The sequence below is a fragment of the Ovis canadensis genome, chromosome 3, assembly GCF_042477335.2.
Source record: "Ovis canadensis isolate MfBH-ARS-UI-01 breed Bighorn chromosome 3, ARS-UI_OviCan_v2, whole genome shotgun sequence".
Taxonomy (NCBI): Eukaryota; Metazoa; Chordata; class Mammalia; order Artiodactyla; family Bovidae; genus Ovis; species Ovis canadensis.
This window is the reverse complement of record NC_091247.1, coordinates 175,414,037-175,434,125: the sequence shown is the minus strand read 5'-3', so window position 1 is coordinate 175,434,125 and position 20,089 is coordinate 175,414,037. Positions and strand designations below refer to the sequence as shown.

At 36.0% G+C, this 20,089-nt stretch overlaps 1 protein-coding gene across 8 annotated transcripts in view; it reads left to right on the top strand.

Moving 5' to 3' along the window:
- BLTP3B (bridge-like lipid transfer protein family member 3B) overlaps positions 1 to 20,089 on the top strand; it is an 86,559-nt gene that overhangs the window by 15,170 nt on the left and 51,300 nt on the right. For 2 of the 8 annotated variants that reach the window (XM_069585139.1, XM_069585140.1), the window contains 3 exons: positions 11,819 to 11,919; positions 17,729 to 17,828; positions 19,781 to 19,943. In XM_069585139.1, coding sequence (XP_069441240.1) covers positions 11,871 to 11,919; positions 17,729 to 17,828; positions 19,781 to 19,943 — 312 coding nt within the window. In that variant the 5' untranslated portion in view covers positions 11,819 to 11,870. Of the gene's footprint in view, positions 1 to 10,619; positions 10,915 to 11,818; positions 11,920 to 17,728; positions 17,829 to 19,780; positions 19,944 to 20,089 lie in introns of those variants that run through there. The other 6 variants (XM_069585143.1, XM_069585146.1, XM_069585142.1 and 3 more) reach the window with 4 other exon arrangements.

Here is a 20,089-nt window from a genome sequence, read left to right as displayed (position 1 = left end):
CAGTGGGCCATGTTTTGTCAGAACTCTCCACTATGACCTGTCTTGGGTGGCCCTGCATAGCATGGCTTATAGCTTCATTGAGTTATGCAAGCCCCTTTGCCACGACAAGGCTGTGATCCATGAAGGGGAATGGAATGGTAATTGATCCTAAAATACCTCTTGAGTTAAAATTGTACAAATTTGATTGTAGTCTTGGCTTTGCCTTAGTGTGACCTTGAACTATGAACTTAACCTCTCTCAGCTTCACATTCTCTGCCGTAAAATGAGGACTTTGAATTAGAGAAACTTTTCCAGCACTAAAGTCGTAAAATTATTTTATATTCTTTTCTTGTATAAATACTTCTTATGGCTCTACTAAGTTATTTTACTTGGCTCTAAATCTAGATGACAATAGCAATGGTGTGGTTTTCAAAAAGCCATGGTTCAAAGACCTTAGTAATTCTCATTTCCTTATAGTTTATTAAGTTAGCTAGTCCATTCTTTTTTATTAAGAGATACACACCCACACATATTTGCTTTACAGTTTGTTTGGCTTGATTGTTTTTATATTCTACAATTAAAGTCAACTAGTCTAGTATAACCAGTTATATATATATATATATATATATATATATATATATATATATATATATATATATATATAAAGTGAAGTGAAGTGAAAGTTGCTCAGTCGTGTCTGATTTTTTGCGACCCCATGGACTATATAGTCCAGGGAATTCTCCAGGCCGCCTTTCCCTGCTCCAGGGGATCTTCCCAACCCAGGAATCAAACCGAGGTCTCCCACATTGCAGGCGGATTCTTTACCAGTTGAGCCACAAGGCAAGCCATATATATATATGGATATATATAATTACTTATATAAATATCTGACTTAAACACCTCTATTGAAATATAATTGTTTTGTGCAATAAATTGCACATATTAAAGGTGTACAATTTGTTGAAATTTTGATTTGTGCTCTCAAACATTTCTTTATACTCCTTTGTAATCTTCTCCATCCTGTCTTCCTGCCTTATCTGTTATTATTATTGATCTACTTTATTTCACTTACATTAGTTTGTATTTCCCAGGATTTCATATAATCATTTAGTTTACTTCTTTCCTGCCCTTTTCCCCTCAGCATAATTATTTTGCAATTAACCTATGTTGTTTTATGCATTATGTTGTATTGCTGGGTATATTCCATTGTGTGTATGCCACAGTTCCACAATGGAATTGTTTATCCATTCACCTGTTAATCGTTATTTGGGTTCTTTCTAGTTTGGGCTATTACAAATAAAGCTCCTGTGAACATTTATGTTTAAATCTTTGTGAGGACATATACTTTTCATTTCTCTTGAATAAATGTGTCCCAAAGTCTATATTTTATATTCTCACCAGCAATTGTATGACAGTTCCACTTGCTCCATTCTTCACTAGCATTCAGTTTAGTCCTTTAATTTTGCCCAGTTTAGTGGATAAGTAGCGGTATCTGATTGTGGTTCTTAATTTGTAGTTAGTTTCCTATTGACTGATGGAGAAGGCAATGGCCACCCACTCCAGTAGTCTTGCCTGGAAAATCCCATGGACGGAGGAAACTGGTGGGCTGCAGTCCATGGTTTCGCAAAGAGTTGGACACGACTGAGCGACCTCACTTTCACTTTTCACTTTCATGCATTGGAGAAGGAAACAGCAACCCACTCCAGTGTTCTTGCCTGGAGAATCCCAGGGATGGCTGAGCCTGGTGGGCTGCCATCTATGGGGTCAAACAGAGTCAGGCACGACTGAAGCGACTTAGCAGCATTGACTGATGATGTACGTCTTTCAGTGTGCTTGTACACTATCTGTTATGACTTCTTTTGTTTGAGAGTCTGTTTAAATCTTTTACCTATTTAATTAATGAGATGTCTTTTGAGTTGTAAGAGTTCCTTTTATATTGTAGATACAAGTCCTTTTTCAGATATATGTTTGTAAATATTTTCTGTCAGTCTGTGGCTTGTTTTGTAGAAATAGTATCTTTTGATGCACAGAATTTTTAATTTTGATGAAGTATAATTTGTTGATTTTTTTCTTTTTTGGTTTGTGAATTTTTTGTTGTGTTATAGAAATCTTTACCAAGCTCAAAGTCTTTTTCTCCAGCATTTTCCTACAAAAGTTTTATAGTTTCTGTTCTTAGCTTTTAGCCTGCAATCCATTTAGAGTTAATTTGTTATTTGTGGTGTGACTAAGTATCAAAGTTCTTTTTTCCTTCTCTTTGCATATTGCTAAAGTTGCTCTAACACAATTTATTGAAAATACCATCTTTTTCTCACTGAATTGATATTGTGCCTTTGTTGAAAATCAGCTGACTATAAACTTGGGCTTGTTCCACTGATTATTTGTCTTTACTCCAATATCAGACTGTGTTGATTACTGTAGCTTTTAAATAAGCTTGAAATTGGTGGGACAAGGCCTCCAACTTGATTTATCTTTTTCAGAGTTATTTTGACATGCTGGGTTTTTTTGCATTTTCATGTAAATTTTAGAATTAGCTCGTCATTCCTACCAAAAAGTCTGCTGGATATTTGCTTAGGAGCCATAATTCTGTTTGGAGAGAACTGACATCTAAACAATACTGTCTTCTGATCTACCTACTTGTTTTATTTCTCTATATAATTATGTCTTGTTTAATTTCTCTCAGCAGTATCTTCTAGTTTTCAGTATTTAGGGTCTTATAAAGGGTCTTATAACCCTTTGTCAGGTTTATCTCTAAAAATTTCAAACTCGTTCAGTTCAATTCAGTTGCTCAGTCGTGTCTGACTCTGCAACCCCATGAATCACAGCACGCCAGGCCTCCCTGTCCATCACCATCTCCCAGACACTGTTTCCACCGTTCCCCCATATATTTCCCATGAAGTGATGGGACCAGATGCCATGATCTTCGTTTTCTGAATGTTGAGCTTTAAGCCAACTTTTTCACTCTCCTCTTTCACTTTCATCAAGAGGCTTTTTAGTTCTTCTTCACTTACTGCCATAAGAGTGGTGTCATCTGCATATCTGAGGTTATTGATATTTCTCCCGGCAATCTTGATTCCAGCTTGTGCTTTTCCAGCCCAGCGTTTTTCATGATGTACTCTGCATAGAAGTTAAATAAGCAGGGTGACAATATACAGCCTTGACGTACTCCTTTTCCTATTTGGAACCAGTCTGTTGTTCCATGTCCAGTTCTAACTGTTGCTTCCTGATTAATGTAAATGATACTTTAAAATTTTCTGATTGTTTGTTGCTAGCATATGGAACCATAATTAACACTTTTATTGCAGTAACTTTTTATTGAGATAAACTTCCCATATGCAGTTCAATGATTTTTTAAATGAGATTTTTACTTTAGAATACTTTTAGATTTGTAGAAAAGTTCTAAGGCTAGTACAGAGAGTTTTCATACATTCCCTAGTGCATCTCCTGTATTGTTAACATCTTACATTAGTATGGTACATTTACCACAATAATGAGTAAATATTTATATAAATTATTATTAACTATAGCCAATATTTTATTCAAATTTCCTTAGTTTTTGCCTAGTATCCTTTTTCTGTTCTAGGAACCCATTGTGAATACTACATTATATTTAATCATTGTATCTTTTTAGGCCCCTCCAGGCTGTGACAGTTTCTCAGACTTTCCTTGTGTTTCATGACCTTGAGAGTTGAGTAATATTTGTCAGATATTTTGTTCAGTGTCTTTCCAACAGGCTTTATCTATTTTTTCTCATAATTAGAATGGGTTATGGGTTTGGCAAAAACACAACAAAAGTAGAGAGCCATTTTTATTGTCAAATTTAGGGTACATATTATCAGTGTGTTTTATCATTTTTTTCCAGTTTTATTGACATATATAATGAATTATACTGAAGTCATATAGCACTGTATGTTTAAGTTCTGTAGCATAATAATTTGTTTTATGTACATGCATCATGAAATGATGACCAAAATAAGTTTAGTGGGCATCAATCGTATCACATGTATACAAAATTAAAGAATTGAAGACAGTTTTGTTTGTGATGAGACCTTTTAGGATTTACTCTCTTAATGTTCATATTAATATACAGCAGTGTTAATTATTTTTATATAATTATTTTGCATCCTTAGTATTACTTATCTTATTACTAGAAGTTTGTACCTTTCAGTCAGTTCAGTCACTCAGTCGTGTCTGACTCTTTGCGACCCCATGAACCGCAGCACGCCAGGCCTCCCTGTCTATCACCAACTCCCAGAGTTCTCTCAAACTCACATCCATTCAGTCGGTGATTCCATCCAGCCATCTCATCCTCTGTCATCCCCTTCTCCTCCTGCACTCAATCTTTCCCAGCATCAGGGTCTTTTCAAATGAGTCAGCTCTTCACATGAGGTGGCCCAGAGTATTGGAGTTTCAGCTTCAGCATCAGTCCTTCCAATGAACACCCAGGACTGATCTCCTTTAGGATGGACTGGTTGGATCTCCTTGCAGTCCAAGGGACTCTCAAGAGTCTTCTCCAATACTACAGTTCAAAAGCATCAATTCTTCAGTGCTCAGCCTTCTTCACAGTCCAACTATGCTGTCTAGGTTGGTCATAACTTTCCTTTTGTACCTTTGGACTGCCTTCATCTAGTTACCCCTCCCTCTGCCCTCTGGTAACCGAAAATCTTATCTCTTTTTTGTAAGTTTATTTGTTTTTGAAGTGTAATTGACCTACAGCACTGTGTTAGTTCTTGTTGCACAATATAGTGATTCGGCATTTCTATATATTTCCTAATGATCACCGCGATGTCTAGTTGACCATCTTTTCCCATACAGTGATATTACATACTTATGACTGTATTTCCCACACTGTAGATTTCACACCCATGACTCGTTCATTTTGTGAATGGAAGTTTGTACTGCTTAATGTCCCTCACCTATTTTTCTTCTTCTTCTGTCCCTCTCCCCTCTGGCAACCGCTTGTTCATTCTCTGTATCTGTTTTATGGCCGAGTAACATTCCTTTGATAAACATGTTGCTTCCATATCTTGGCTATTGTAAATAATGCTGCAGTGAACATAGGGGTACATATATCTTTTCTAAATAGTGTTTCAGTTTCCTTTGGATAAATATCCAGGAGTGGAATTGCTGGATTGTGTGATAGCTCCTGGTGGCTCAGATGGTAAAGAGACTGCCAGCAATGCAGGAGACTTGGATTCTATCTCTGGGTTGGGTAATGCCCTGGAGGAGGGAATGGCGACCCATTCCAGTAGTCTTGCCTAGAGAATTCCATGGATAGAGGAACCTGGCCGTCTCCAGTCCATGGGTTGCAAAAAGTCAGACACAATTGAGCGACTCTGTTTTTAATTTTTGGAGGAGCCTCCTTACTGTTCTCCATTGTTGCTGTACCCATTTACAGCCCCACCAACAATCCATGAGCGTTCCCTTTTCTACACATCCTCGTTAATACTTATTACTTGTGGTTTTTCTGATAATAGGCAGTCTTAGAGATGTGAGGTGCTATCTCATTGCAGTTTTGATTAGCATTTCCCTCATGATTACTGATTTTGAGCATCTTTTCAGATTCTTTTTGATCATCTGTCTGCCTTCTTTGGGAAAATATCCAGGTCTTCTGACCTTTTTTAAATGTTTGAATTCTTTATTTTGTGTTTTAACCCTTTGTTAGATATACTGTTTACAGATATCTTCTCTCATCCAGTAGGTGACCTTTTTATTTGTTGATAGTTTCCTTCACCGTATAAAAGCTTTTTAGTTTGATGTAGTCTCATTGTTTGTTTCTGCTTTAGTTTCCCTTTCCTGAAGAGATACGTAAATATATCCAAAAATATATTACTAAGACCAATGTCCAAGAGCATACTGCCTATGTGTTATTATAGAAGTTTTATGATTTCTGTTCTTACATTTGTCTTTATTAATCCATTTTAAATTTATTTTTGTGCATGGTGTGAGAAATTAGTACAATTTGATTCTTTTGTATGCAGCTGTCTAGTTTTACCCACATCATTTATTGAGGAGGCTGTCTCTTCCACATTGCGTATTCTTGCTTCTTTTTTTTTGTAGATTAATTGCCTATACAAGTGTTGGCTCATTCCTGAACTCTGTTCTTTTCCATTGATAGATGTGTCTGTGTTTGTGCCAGTACCATACTGTTTCGATTATTGTAGCTTTGTAGAGTATTTTGAAATCAGGCAGTGTGATACTTCCAACTTTGTTCTTTCTCAAGATTATTTTGGCTCTCTGAGGTCTTTGTGTTTTCATACAAATTTTAAAATTATTTCTAGTTCTGTGAAAAATACTGTTGGTAATTTGTTAGGGATTGCGTTGAGGGTCAGACACGACTGAGCGACTTCACTTTCACTTTTCACTTTCATGCACTGGAGAAGGAAATGGCAGCCTACTCCAGTGTTCTTGCCTGGAGAATCCCATGGATGGGGGAGCCTGGTGGGCTGCCGTCTGTGGGGTCGCACCGAGTCAGACACGACTGAAGTGATTTAACAGCAGCAGCAGCAGCAGCAGCAGCAGCAGCAGCAGCAGCAGCAGCAGCAGCAGCGTTGAATCTATAGATTGCCTTGGGTAGAATGGCCATTTTAACAATATTAATTCTTCCAATTTAAGAACACATTATATCTTTACATTTGTGTCTTCACTTTCTTTTGTCATTGTCTTACAGTTTTCAGAGGACATGTCTTTTGCCTCCTCAGGTTTATTCCTAAGTATTTTATTCTTTTTTAATGCAGTGGTAAATGGGATCGTTTCTTATTCTGACAGTTCATTGTTAGTGTATAAGGATACAATAATTTATGCATATTATTTTGTATCCTACAAATTTACTGAATTTATCAGTGAGTTCTAGTATTTTTTTCTTGGTTTCTTTGGGATTTTTATGTATAGTACCGTGTTATTTGCAAGCGGTGACAGTTTTACTTCTTCCTTTCCAATTTTGTTCCTTTTATTGATTTATTTTTCTTGTCTGATTTCTGTGCCTAAGACTTCCAATACTATACTGAATAAAAAAGTGACAAGAGTGGGAATCCTTTTCTTGTTCCTAATCTTAGAGGAAATGCTTTCTGCTTTTACCATTAAGTATGATGTAGCTGTGGATTTGTCATATATGGCCTTTATTATGTTGAGCTATGTTCCCTCTATACCACTTTGTTGAGAGTTTTTATCATAAATAATTGTTCAATTTTATCAAAAGCTGTATCTGTTGAGATGATCATATGTTTTTATTCTTCAGTTAATATGGTTTATCACATTGATTGTTTTGTGGCTTTTGAGTCATTCTTGCATCCCTGGGGCACATCCCACTCAGTCATGCTGTGTGATACGTTTAATGTATTGCTTAATTTGGTTCACTAATAATTCTCTAGAGGAGCATTGCATCTATGTTCATCAGTGATCTTCGCCTGGAATTTTCTTTTGTTGTGATGTGTTTGTCTGGTTTTGATATCAGGGTGATGCAGGCCTTGTAGAATGAGTTTGGAAGTATTTCTTCCTCTGTGTTTTTTGGGAATAATTTGAGAGAGATAGGTGTTAACTCTTCCTCTAGCTGGTAGAATTCCTGTAGCTGAATTCTACCAGCTGGAGGAAGAGCCAGCCCTCTGGTTCTGGACTTCTGTTTGTTGGGAGTTTTTGAAATTATTTAATTCACTTTTACTATTGGTAATTGGTCATGTTTTCTATTTCTTTCTGAATCAGTGTTTGAAAATTGTGCATATCTAGGAATTTGTCATTTCTTCTAGGCTGTCCATTTTATTGACATATTTATTGGTAGTAATCTCTTATGATCTTTTATATTTCTGTGGTGTCAATTGTAACCTCTTTTTCATTTCTGATTTTACTGATGTGGGCCCTTCCTTTTTTCTTGAGGAGTCTGACTACAAGTTTGTCAGTTTTGTTTAAATTTTCAAAAAACCAACTCTTCGTTTATTTATCTTTTCTATTTTTTTCTTTCTATTTATTTCTGCTGTGATCTTTATGATTTTTTTCCTTCTACCAGCTTTGGGTTTTGTTTGTTCTTTTTCTGGTTTCTTTAGATTTATGATTTTTCTTGTTTCCTGACATAAGCTTGAATTGCTGTCAACTTCCCTCTTGTTACTGCTTTTGCTGAGTCTGTAGATTTTGGGTCACTGTGTTTTCATTTTCATTTGTCTGTAGGTTATTTTTTAATTTCCTCTTTGACTTATTCAGTGACTCACTGCTTGTTTAGAGCATATTGTTTACCCTCCACATGTTTGTGCTTTTGTTCTTTTTTTTCCCCTTGTAGTTGATGTTTAGTCTCATAGTGTGTGGTTGAAAATGATGCTTCATGTTTTCAGTCTTCTGAAATTTAATGAAACTTGTATTATAATCTATTGTCTGATCTGTCCTAAAGAATGTTCCATGTGTACTTGAAAATAATTTATATTCTGCTGTTTTTAGATGGAATGCTCTATAAATATCAATCAGCCTCATGTGATTGTAATTCTAACGTGTCATTTAGGATCAGTGTTTTCTTATTGATTTTTCTGTCAGAATCATCTGTCCATTGATATAAGTAGGGTGTTAAAATCCCCGTCTGTTACTGTGTTACTGTCAGTTTCTTCCTCTATGTCTGTTAATATTTGCTTACGTGTTTAGGTTTTCCTATGTTTGGTGTGCATGCTAAGTCGCTTCAGTCGTGTCCAACACTTTGTGACCATATGTACTGTAGCCCATCAGGCTCCTCTGTCCATGGGATTCTCTAGGTAGGAATACTGGAGTGGGTTGCCATGCCCTTTTCCAGGGTGTCTTCCTGACCCAGGGATTGAACCCGTGTCTCCCAGATTCTTTACCACTAGCGCCACCTGGGAAACCCATGTTGGGTGCGTATATGTATATTTACAATTGTTGCATCTTCAACTTGGATTGATCTTTTGATCACTATATAATTCCTTCTTTGTCTCTTGTTACAGTCTTTGTATTAAAGTGTACTTTTTGTGGTATATTATTACTACTCTGGCTTTCTTTTGATTTTCCATTTAGAATATCTTCTTTCATTCTCTTGACCTTCAGTCTATATGTGTTTTTAGATCTCTTATTGGTGATGTTGCGTTGATCATCTGATTGATAACAGTGTGTGTCAGGGTATCCACTATAAAATTACTCTATTCCTCACTTTCATACCATATGTTTTGGAAGGAAGGAAGTACTATATGCAGCTAACACAAAATGAGTGAGGAATTCTTCTCCACTTCCATAAGGTTGGAATATCTTATAAGCAATTTAAAATTTTCCTGTGCAGGAGGTTTATCTTATTTTCCCCCAGTTATTTACTTCATGCAGTCATGTTGTAGACTCACATATATTTATTTTATACTTTGAGTTATAATCCAATAAGTTGCTTTTTGTTGCCCAGATTTTTCCAGCTTTGGCCACTGGGAGTCTTTCTTGTGTCTTCAATTCATTTTATTTTTTTATGTTAGTCTTATATCTTATAACCTTGCTAAACTCATTTATTAGTTCTGGTAGTTTGGGTTTGTTTTTGTCCTAAGATTCATAGGATTTTCTACATAAATGATAATGTCATCTGGAAAAAAATAGTTTTATTTTATTTCTAAACTGAATGACTTTTATTTTTATTATTTTAAAATTATTTTTTATTTTTATTTTTTTGCCTTCCTATGTCAGCTAGAACCTCTAATACAGTGTTGAATAAAAGTATTGAGAGCGGACCTCCTTGTCTTGTCTCTGTCTTAGGGAAAAAGCATTTTAGTCTCTCATCATAAAGTATGATTGCAACTCTAGAGTTTTTGTACAAGTTCTTTGTAGTTTTGGGGAAGTTCTCTTCAGTTCCTAGTTTATTGAGAGTTATGTGTTCATTCATGGTGTTAACTTTGTCAAATGCCTTTTTATGCCTTTACTGAGATCATCATGTGATTTTATTTTTCATATGGTGAATTATATTAATTGATTTTGAATGTTAAACCAGCCTTCATTACTGGAATGAATACTTGGTCATGATGTATATACTTCTTACATATTGTTTGTTAAACTGTGGGTCATAGTTTGCCTTGTACAGTCAGTGTTGTTGATGACCATTTTAAAAGAAGGAAATAGAATGGAAAATTTCAGACTATATTAAACTTTACTTCAAGAAATAATTTGTTTCATATGTATGTACTATAGTTCATATCCAAAATTTTGAAAACAACTAATTCACTTTTTGCGCCTGAAGATGATGAGGCACAAAGTGGGGCAAGAAGGCAACTAGCTGTAAGAGGAGGGTGCCTGATTAAAGGAGGTACAACTGGGTATTGGGTAAGGTAGGTGGCACTGGTGGTAAAGAACCTGCCTGCCAGTGCAGGAGACATAAGAAACATGGGTTTGATCCCTGGGTTGGGAAGATCCCCTGGAGGAGGGCATGGTAACACACTCAAGTATTCTTGATGGAGAATCCCATGGATGGAGGAGCCTGGTGTGGGTTACAGTCTAGAGGGCTGCAAAGAGTTGGACAAGATTGAAGCAACTTGCCGTGCACATAAGGCAGAAACGGAATAGGGGTTTCTTTAGAAAAGCCTCATTTATTTCTTAGTTTTGATTAGAGAAATCTTTTAAAAAATATTTATATTTATTTATTTGCCTGTGCCTGGTCTTAGTTGCAGCACACATGATCTTTGACCTTTGTTGCAGCAGGCAGTATCTTTAGTTGCAACATGTGGGAACTAGTTTTCCAACCAGGAATTGAACCCAGCCCCCCTGCATTGGGAGTGTGGAGTCTTAGCTGCTGGACCACAGTGGAAATACCAACTGGAGAAAGCTTTATGGCTGCTTGATGAAGCCCATGGTCTGTGAAAGGATGTAATTAGGTGAAGATTAACAACTTAATGATCTTAGCCAAAGGACTTGGCAGACTATCAGATTTGGGGAGCATGCTGCAATAGCATGCTGTCTTGTACAACTTTACCATATGGTCTTAAGGTACTCTTCTAGAAATATTATTTTTAATGAAGTCAGGCAGAAGCTATTGTTAGATTTGCTTACATAAAGATTTTGGTTCTTATAATATCTTTTCATATGCAGTGAGAATGTAATTTTTGTAGGGACACACAGTCTTGAGATACTAGTTAGTGATTTCACTTACTAGTTTGTTTCAGGATTTTAGCTGGGCCCAATTGGAGAGAATGGAATAATGATGGGGGAAGAATCTTTATGGTATCTTTTAAGTTTTAAAATGTTGGATTTGTGTTTCTCAGTCATCATTCTTATTTGTCAGCTTGGTTCTAATGTAGTGTTTTAGTTTTAAATTTCTGAAGGAAGAAATCTGATTAAAGAATCTAAATGCCTTGTCATTCTATAGAGCAAATCACCTATAACCAAGGACGTATGTTAACGTGTCTTAGATCTGTATGTTTTCCCTATGTTTATAGCCTTTGAGAAGATGGAATCACTAGTAACTGGGCAGGTACCCTAGGAGGTATTTATTATTAATAAATTAATTTAAAAATAAATTAATTAAATCAAACACAATGGTATTGCGGTAGTTTATTTTCTGGGTGGTTAAAATTAATCCTGTTGCTTTAAAGCAATGGTTCTTGTCCATTGTGGTGTTCAAAAACCCCCTTGAAGCCTATCCAAGAACTTCAGATTGTGCCTGCTTTAAACTTTTAAATTATACAATTCAACATGTGTTGTTAAATTACCTGTAAAATCTAGTTTTTCATGCATGGAATACCAGAATTAAAATGATTGTTTCTAATTATAGCTGTTATTTGAGAAAAATATTATCAAGTAGCATAGCCACTTCCTAAGTTTAGAAAAATAGTGGGCATTGATGTGAATCTCTAATAACATATACTATAATAGGAACCATAAAAACTTTCAGGACAAGGTGAATAATTCAAGAAATGTGTATTAGCTGATGAAGTTTTAAAAGAATGTCCGAGGATTTGTTATCTGAATGTGAAGAGATAATTGTGGAAGAAGGTAAGTAGTTCAGAAAAGGCTTTATAAACTATGTTCTAAGATGGTTTTTAACACTAAAATTTTATGATTTACCCCAAATAGTACAGTTAACCTAGAGATAGTTCATTTCATAAATCTGTTTCAGATTGCTTTAGCAAATAAAATAATTTATAATCTTTTTTTTTAGGTATAGCTATGAAATGGATCTGATGAAATTTCAAATAAATCATGACTAAAATTTACAATAACATTAGGTACAAGATTTATACCTCTGTTTTGTCCTAAATATTTACCTTGCACAGTGCTTTATACATAATTTAGACTCTCATTATGTATTGATTGTAAAATGTATAATATAAATCAAACCTGTTCTTTGCATTTGCCTGGAAATTTTATTCCTTTACTTAGCTATTTTGTTGTTAATAATGAAAAAACTAGTAAGTTTATTTTCATGTAATATATATAATTAAAGAAGATTTTGGATGAAATAGACATTAGCTTGTAGGTATTAAGTTAGCTTTAAAATTGGTACATTGTTAAAAATATAATATTAACCAGTAAAATGTATACATTCACCTTTAAATTTTATTTCATATAATACCAATGTTAAAATAACACCTGCTTATTTTAAAATAAATCTCTTTACATGGCATAATATACATAGTAATGGGACATTCTGGTGTGTTCTAATTTTAAAAATAAAATCAGTAAGAATTGTGCCAATTTTATCTTTATTATGTTTGACTTTCTTCTCTGCATTTGTTATGATTTTGACATTTTCAGGTCAATCAGTTTTCTTTTTTACCCTCACTTTAAGTCTTTAACATATCTACTTTGGTTTTATATAGATTTCGTGTTTCTAATCTCCCACCTCTCCCTCATCTCTACCAAATAATTAATTATTCAGAAATTTAATTCATTGACTTAGAGTTTTACCATTTTTTAAAACGTTTGGTTTAAAATGTTTATATACGTTTTAGAGCTTTAAATGAGTCTTTAGTGAACTAAAGAGGTTTATTTCAGATAACAATTGATTCTCTTTAGGATCAGGCTCTGGTATAACCCTGCTCAATTATAATGTTTAGTAGAAAAATACAATTATTTGGAGTGGCGATTTGGTCCAAAGAGCTTATAGCAACACTTGGACAAAGCATAGGTAGAGGCATAGTTCCCTCATGCCTTGATGTTCTTTTGTGGGTTTTTGTTCCTTTGTTTGCCTAGCATACACTTACAGTATATTTTTCCTCTACCAGTTAAGAAATATAAGAAATGTGACTGAGGAACCATTCTCCTGTCTCTGTTTTTGGAAGGAACATAATTATATTAATAAATGATTGGGAAACATTTGTTTAAAACTGAAACATACGTAAATTAAAGCCTTACATATGAATAATAGCAGAGAAATAATTTGATGTGTCCGTGGCCTACCCAGTATAAGAGACCAACTTTCTCATAGCTGTGGATGTGACAGCATTATATCTTCAGCTTCCTCTTTAAAATGTTTTAATAGATGAGCAATATTAACATGTTTAAAGTACTATTTGGATAAACTTGAACTTTATTTTTTGGCCCTGTTGCTTGTGGGATAGTAGTTCCCTGGCTAGGGATCAAATTCTTGTGTTCTCAGTGCTGAAGGTGCAAAACCCTAACCATTGAATCATCAGGAAGTTCCTAAGCTTGAACTTTTGTTATTGCTCCAGTTAAAAAGCTATAATCAGTTCCTTCATAAGTTTTTTTATTTAAACACATTTTTAAAATGAATTAATTTATGGCTGTGCATGATCTCCCTTGCTGTGCCCGGGCTTTCTCTAGTTGCAGTGCTCAGGTTTCTCCTTGGAGTGACTTCTCTTGTTGCAGAGCATGGGTTCTAGAGCTCAGGCTTAGTTGCCTCATAGCATGTAGAATCTTCCCAGACCAGGAGTCAAACCTGTGTCCCCTGCATTGGCAGGCAGGTTCTTAACCACTGGACCACCAGAGAACTTCAGTGCCTTTGTAATTTAATCTCAGTGAAAAGCAGGGCAGGAGAAAGAAGACTCTTAATTGGATGTCTGTTTTGTATCCATTACTTTATGTACTATCGATGTCTGTTTTGTACCCAGTACTTTATGTATTATCTTTAATCCTCACTAAAATCTTTTGAGGTTGGTATTATTTTCTCCACTTTACAGATGAGCAGATTGAGGCAGAGATATCACAGCAGGTAGCTTAACTAGAGTTCACATCTGTTTGTCTGACTTTAAGGTCTGCGCTCTTTGCAGGTGTTGTCCCTTTGATATGAACTAAATTGAAAATAGGATTTCTTGTGAATAACATGTTTTAATCATTCCATCACCACTTTTGCTTGGTTTGTCTTTTGGGTTTCTGTTGAAGTTTTGTCTTTTTCAAAGTTACATATACTCCTTATAAAATACTAAACCATACAGAAAAGTATAAAGATGAAGAAATAAACCTAAAATCTCACCAATCATATGTACTATTGATTTTAGATTTTATAATGCATTTTTTATATAGTTGAAATCACAGTATATAATTTTGAATCTTGAATTTTCATCAGGCAGTATAGTGTAACTATTTCTTTATGTAATTGGCAACATATATTACTTGATACCATCTTCCCAGATGGTGCTAGTGGTAAAGAATCTGCCTGCCAGTGAAAGAGACACAAGATACATGGGTTTGATTCCTGGGTCGGGAAAGAACCCTGGAGTAGGAAATGGCAACCCATTCCAGTTTTTTTGCCTGGAAAATTCCACAGACGGAAGAGCCAGGTGGGCTGTATTGTCCATGGAATTGCAAAGAGTTGGACATGGCAGAGCTGTGCGCACGTACACACACACACACACACACACACACACACACACACTACTTGATATATATGTAGGTATAATATATCACAATCAAAGGGATTATTATGGATATTTAGGTGCTTTTTCCCTTTTGTAAATATCATTGAGACGAACATTCCTGTACCATAGCCAGTTAAGATGTTGCCTGATTTCTCCACTAACAACTCTTCCCTGCCCAACACTAAAGATACATAGTCAGATGTTGGTATTTATGAGTTACTCAGATTAGTTTTTGTTCATCTGTCCATTTGTCCTTTCTTCCCATCTTCCCCTTCAGTATGGTTACAGTATTTTTTTTTTTTTAAACACAATTAGGTTCATTTTTTTCAAGTTACTTTCAGTTTTAGGTGTTTTCCTCTTCACATTCTTTCTTACTTTGTTTTTTACATATGTAGAATATTAACATGCCTTTCAAAAATCAAAACTCTTCAAAGCCAGCTTGTCTTCTTGTGTACTCTGTCTTCTAATCAAGGATTTTGTTACATCAGTTGTCTGCCCATCAGTAGTTTTCTTTTTTCTGCATCATTATTGTCCACATACAAGCCTGCTGAATTTTCTCCCACCAAAAAAACCAAAACTGATTTCTCTCCTACCTCACTGGCCTTTCCTTCTTAATCACCTTTGTTGGCTCCTTGGCCTCTTAGTAGTCTTTGACCACAGTCTTTGAGCCATTTCATTTTTTTGTCTCTATCTTGTAGATGCACATATATAACATTGGTGATTATTAAATTTGTATCTGTAGCTACTGAATAAGATTTGAATATCTAGCTACTTAATTGGTATCTTCTCTTGGATATCTGATAAGCGTTTCTTAATTAAACTATTCTAAGCCTAAATTCTGAACCTTTATCCCAAACTTAATTCTCCCTCTCTGTCTTTAACCCCATAATTGGTGACTCTGTCCTCTTTGCTCAGACCAAAAACCTTGGAGCCATCCTTGCCTTCAGTATGTATTATCCAATCCTGTTGCTTTACCTTCAGAGTATGTCTTGAATTGTTCCCTTCTTACCACTTCCTACTCTCCCAACTTGATCCGAGGCACCATCTTCTGTTACCTGTATCGTGGTAGTAGTCTCCTGTCTGGGCTCACTGCTTCTGTCCATGTACTTCTTTCATCTCTTCTCGATAGAGTGATCCTTAAAAAAATTGCTATCCTGTTCTAGTCAAAACCGTCTCCAGTCATTCTCATTTTTATTCATAGTAAAAACTTGAGTCCTTGGAGTGGCTTAAAAGGCCCCACGTGATCTGGCCCCTGTTATTTCTCTAACTTTATCTCTTTTCATTTTGCCGTTGTTCATTTCCTCCAGCCACCTTGGCCTTTTTGCTATTCTGCAGACCTGTGTATTCTTACCTCAAGTTTTTGTCCTTAGCTTTAACTCTGCCTAGAGTATTCTTCCTCTAGATATTTGCATAGCTAGCTCCTTGGCTTTCTTCAGCTCTTTACCCATATGTTATCTTTTTAATGAGGCTTTTCCTGTCCACTCTTTTAAAAATGAAAACATCCTCCTATGTTATTTTTGCTTTGTTTTTTTTTTCCTCCATAGTTAGCAGACTCTGACTTATTATATATTTAACTTTGTAGATATTGGTTAAAATTTATTGAATGACGAATGTGTAATCAGCCCTCTCTTTGGCCTTCAAGAGTTATCTTCTCTTTCTCTGGTCTTCTTGCTACATTCCAGAGGCTGATCTCTTTCCTGTTCTGCTTTATGCTGTCTCCTGCCTCAGAACCTTTGTACGTTTTATTCCCTCTACTTGGAAAACACTTTCCTGTCCCCTTCTTTTTCTTGCCTAGTTAACTTCTACTACTCATCCTTTAGATACCAGCTCAAAAGTCCCTATTTCAAGGAACCTCTGGATTAAGAACCCCTGCTGTATTCACTCTTGGTCATGCTATTTGATCTCCCTCACCAACTAAACTGAGCGCTTCACAAAGGCAGGAACCTGGAGTATACTGCTTGCCAGTGTATCTGTCTGAATAGTGAATCCTCAGGAAGTATTGAGTTGGCCAAAAAGTTCGTTCAGATTTTTTCATTTGGCCAACCCAATACTTACTGAATTAGCTCCCTTCAAGCGCTAATATTCTGCCTTGAGGCAATGATAGGTCATTCCTATGTGCTTAGAAATGGCAGCCTATCAGGAAACTTTGTATTTTCGAATCAAACGTGATTCGTGGTAAGTTTGAAACGAGTTGGCATTATTGATCAACTCTGAGTTAAATATGAACTTTATATTGACAAAGTCAATGTGTTGACATCTTGTGAGAAGGTATGAATCCAGATAAGATCTGACTCAAGAAATTCTGGTTTGAGTCAATGCAGAAGAATGCGTGTATTGATTCTTATTGGTGTGTGGGGCATGTAAATAACCCAGTACATTTTGTTGCTTTAATATTTAATATCAAAAAAAGGTAGAAGCCTGGCTAATAACTTTTTTGTTAGCTAATAGTTAACTTTGTCAATAGTTTCACTTTTGGAAAAGTAAAGCTGGGTAAAGTTAACAGTTTTTTAACATTTCAGGGTTGTGTTAAGAATTAATATATATGAAAGTACTTTAAAATACATGTGTAATTTATTGTTACTACTAATGTCATCTTTATTGGTTGTGACATTGGGCAAACAAGTTGGCTTCTCATATTTAATCTTATAAAAAATGGGAATAAAAGTAGTATTGACTCTAATGGGTTATCATGAGAATCAGTAATGCATGCACTCAAAAAGAAGAGTCTGGTACCATTAAACCCTTGGAAAATGTTTGCTGTTGTTCTGTTATTATTTTCAGTCTCTTCTTTTAAGTTTAAGAACTTTCCTTTTTAAATCATTATAGAGAATCTGCATTCTTTAATTAGAATTCAGGGTCAAATCTTTAATGTGACTTTTGGCACTTTCATTAACTGCTTGGCATGATGAATGGCTGTGGTGGCATCTGCTGCTGCTTCTACCTCTAAAGAGTTATATCTCATTTCCTTTGTGATGGAATTCCAGCTGAGCTATTTCAAATCCTAAAAGATGATGCTGTTAAAGTACTGCACTCAATATGCCAGCAAATTTGGAAAACACAGCAGTGGCCACAAGACTGTAAAAGGTCAGTTTTCTATTTCTGCTCTACTGACTACACTATAGCCTTTGACCATGTGGATTACAAAAAACTGTGGAAAATTTTTAAAGAGATGGTAATATCAGATGACCTTATGTGTCCCTGAGAAGCCTATATGTAGGACAAGAAGCAATAGTTAGACATGGAACAATGAACTGGTTCAAAACTGGGAAAGGAGTAGGTCAAGGCTGTATATTGTCACGCTGCTTATTTAACTTACACAGAGTATATCATGCAAAATGCTGGACTAGATGACTCATAAGCTAGATTCAAGATTGCCAGGAGAAATGTCAATAATCTGACATATGCAGATGATATCACTTTAATGGCGGAAAGCAGAGGAGCTAAAGAGCCTCTTGATAAGGATGAAAGAGACGAGGGAAAAAGCTGGCTTAAAACTCAACATGCAGAAAACAAAGGCCATGGCTTCCAGTTCCATCACTTCATGGAAAATAGATGGGGAAAAAGAGGAAACAGTGACAGTTTTTTTGGGTTCCAGAATCACTGTGGATAGTGACTGTGGCCTTGAAATTGAAAGATACTTGCTCCTTGAAAGAAAAGCAATGACAGACCTAGACAGTGTATTAATAAATGGAGACATCACTTTGCTGACAAAAGTGCATATAGTCAAACCTATGGTTTTTCAAGTAGTCATGTATGGATGTGAGAGTTGAATTTAGAAGGCTGAGTGCCGAAGAATTGATGCTTTTGAACTGTGGTGCTGGAGAAGACTCTTGAGAGTCCCTTGGACAGCAAGGAGTTTAAACCAGTCAGTCCTACAGGAAAGCAACCCTGAATATTCATGGAAAAGACTGATTCTGAAGCTGAAGCTCTGATAATTTGGCCATCTGATGAGAAGAGCTGAATTACTGGAAAAGACCCTGATGCTGGGAAAGACTGAGGGCAAGAGGAGAAGGGGGTGACAGAGCATGAGTTGGTTGGATGGCATCACCAACTCAATGGACATGAGTTTGAGCAAACTCTGGGAGATAGTGAAGGACGGGGAAGCCTGGTGTGCTGCAGTCCCTGGGGTTGCAAAGAGCTGGACTTGACTTAGTGACTGAACAACGACAGCGTTTCCTTACCTCACTTGTGGATTGGTTGGTAAAATAAGAATATTCACTTCTGTGATATTATCTATAGCAAAGTAAAATGTAGTAGAGGCTGGCTCAAATCCTTGCATAATACATGAAAAATAGTAGATACTAATTATTCATAAGTTTGAAAGATAAAAAGAACTAGAGCTTGAATGTATCTGGTTCTAAGATATTTAAATGTATGATGGTGGTTTAGTCACTAAGTCGTGTCCTACCCTTGTGACCCCAGCAACCTCAGTGACCCCAGGGACTGTAGCCTGCCAGGCTCCTTTGTCCATGGGATTTCCCAGGCAAGAATACTGGACTGGGTTGCCATTTCCTTCTCCTGGGAATCTTCCCAATGCATTGATTGAACCCAGGTCTCCAGCACCGCAGGCAGATTCTTTACAGCTGAACCACCAGGGAAGCCCATGCTGCTATTACATTCCTTTTTCTTACTATTTACTTATTTTTGTCTGCGCTGGGTCTTTGTTATTGTTCACAGGCTCCCTTTAGTTGCGGTGAGCAGGATCTACTCTTCGTTGCAGTGTGCCGGCTTCTTCTCCTGTTGCAGAGCTGTTGCAGAGCACAAGCTTGGGTGTGCAGGCTTTAGTAGTTGAGCCACATAGGCTCTAGAGCGAGGGCCCAGTAGTCGTGGCGCACGGGCTTAGGTGCCCTGCATCATGTGGAATCTTCCTGGATCAGTGATTGAACCCACACCCCCTTCATTGGCAGACGGATTCTTAATCACTGGACACCAGCAAAGTCCACTATTACATTCTTAATGCTCTGTATATATGCAGGAATGACTCAGCAGTACAGTAACTAACACTAAAATAAATGTCAATATATATTCTCTTTCAGATTTACCAAAAATTTATCTCCTGACAAGATAAATCTTAGTACCCTTAAAGGAGAAGGTGAACTAAAGAATTTGGAATTGGATGAAGAGGTGCTCCAGAACATGTTGGATTTACCAACATGGCTTGCTATCAACAAAGTTTTTTGTAATAAAGCATCAATTAGGGTGAGACTTTGATATCTGTGCAAGGCATTTTCTGTTTTCATTTTATTTATTTCATCCCTATCATTTAAAATAAATATTTTCTTTTCTGAATTATTTATTTTATTGAAAATTTAATATTCATATTTAAGCAATATTGATAGTTTATT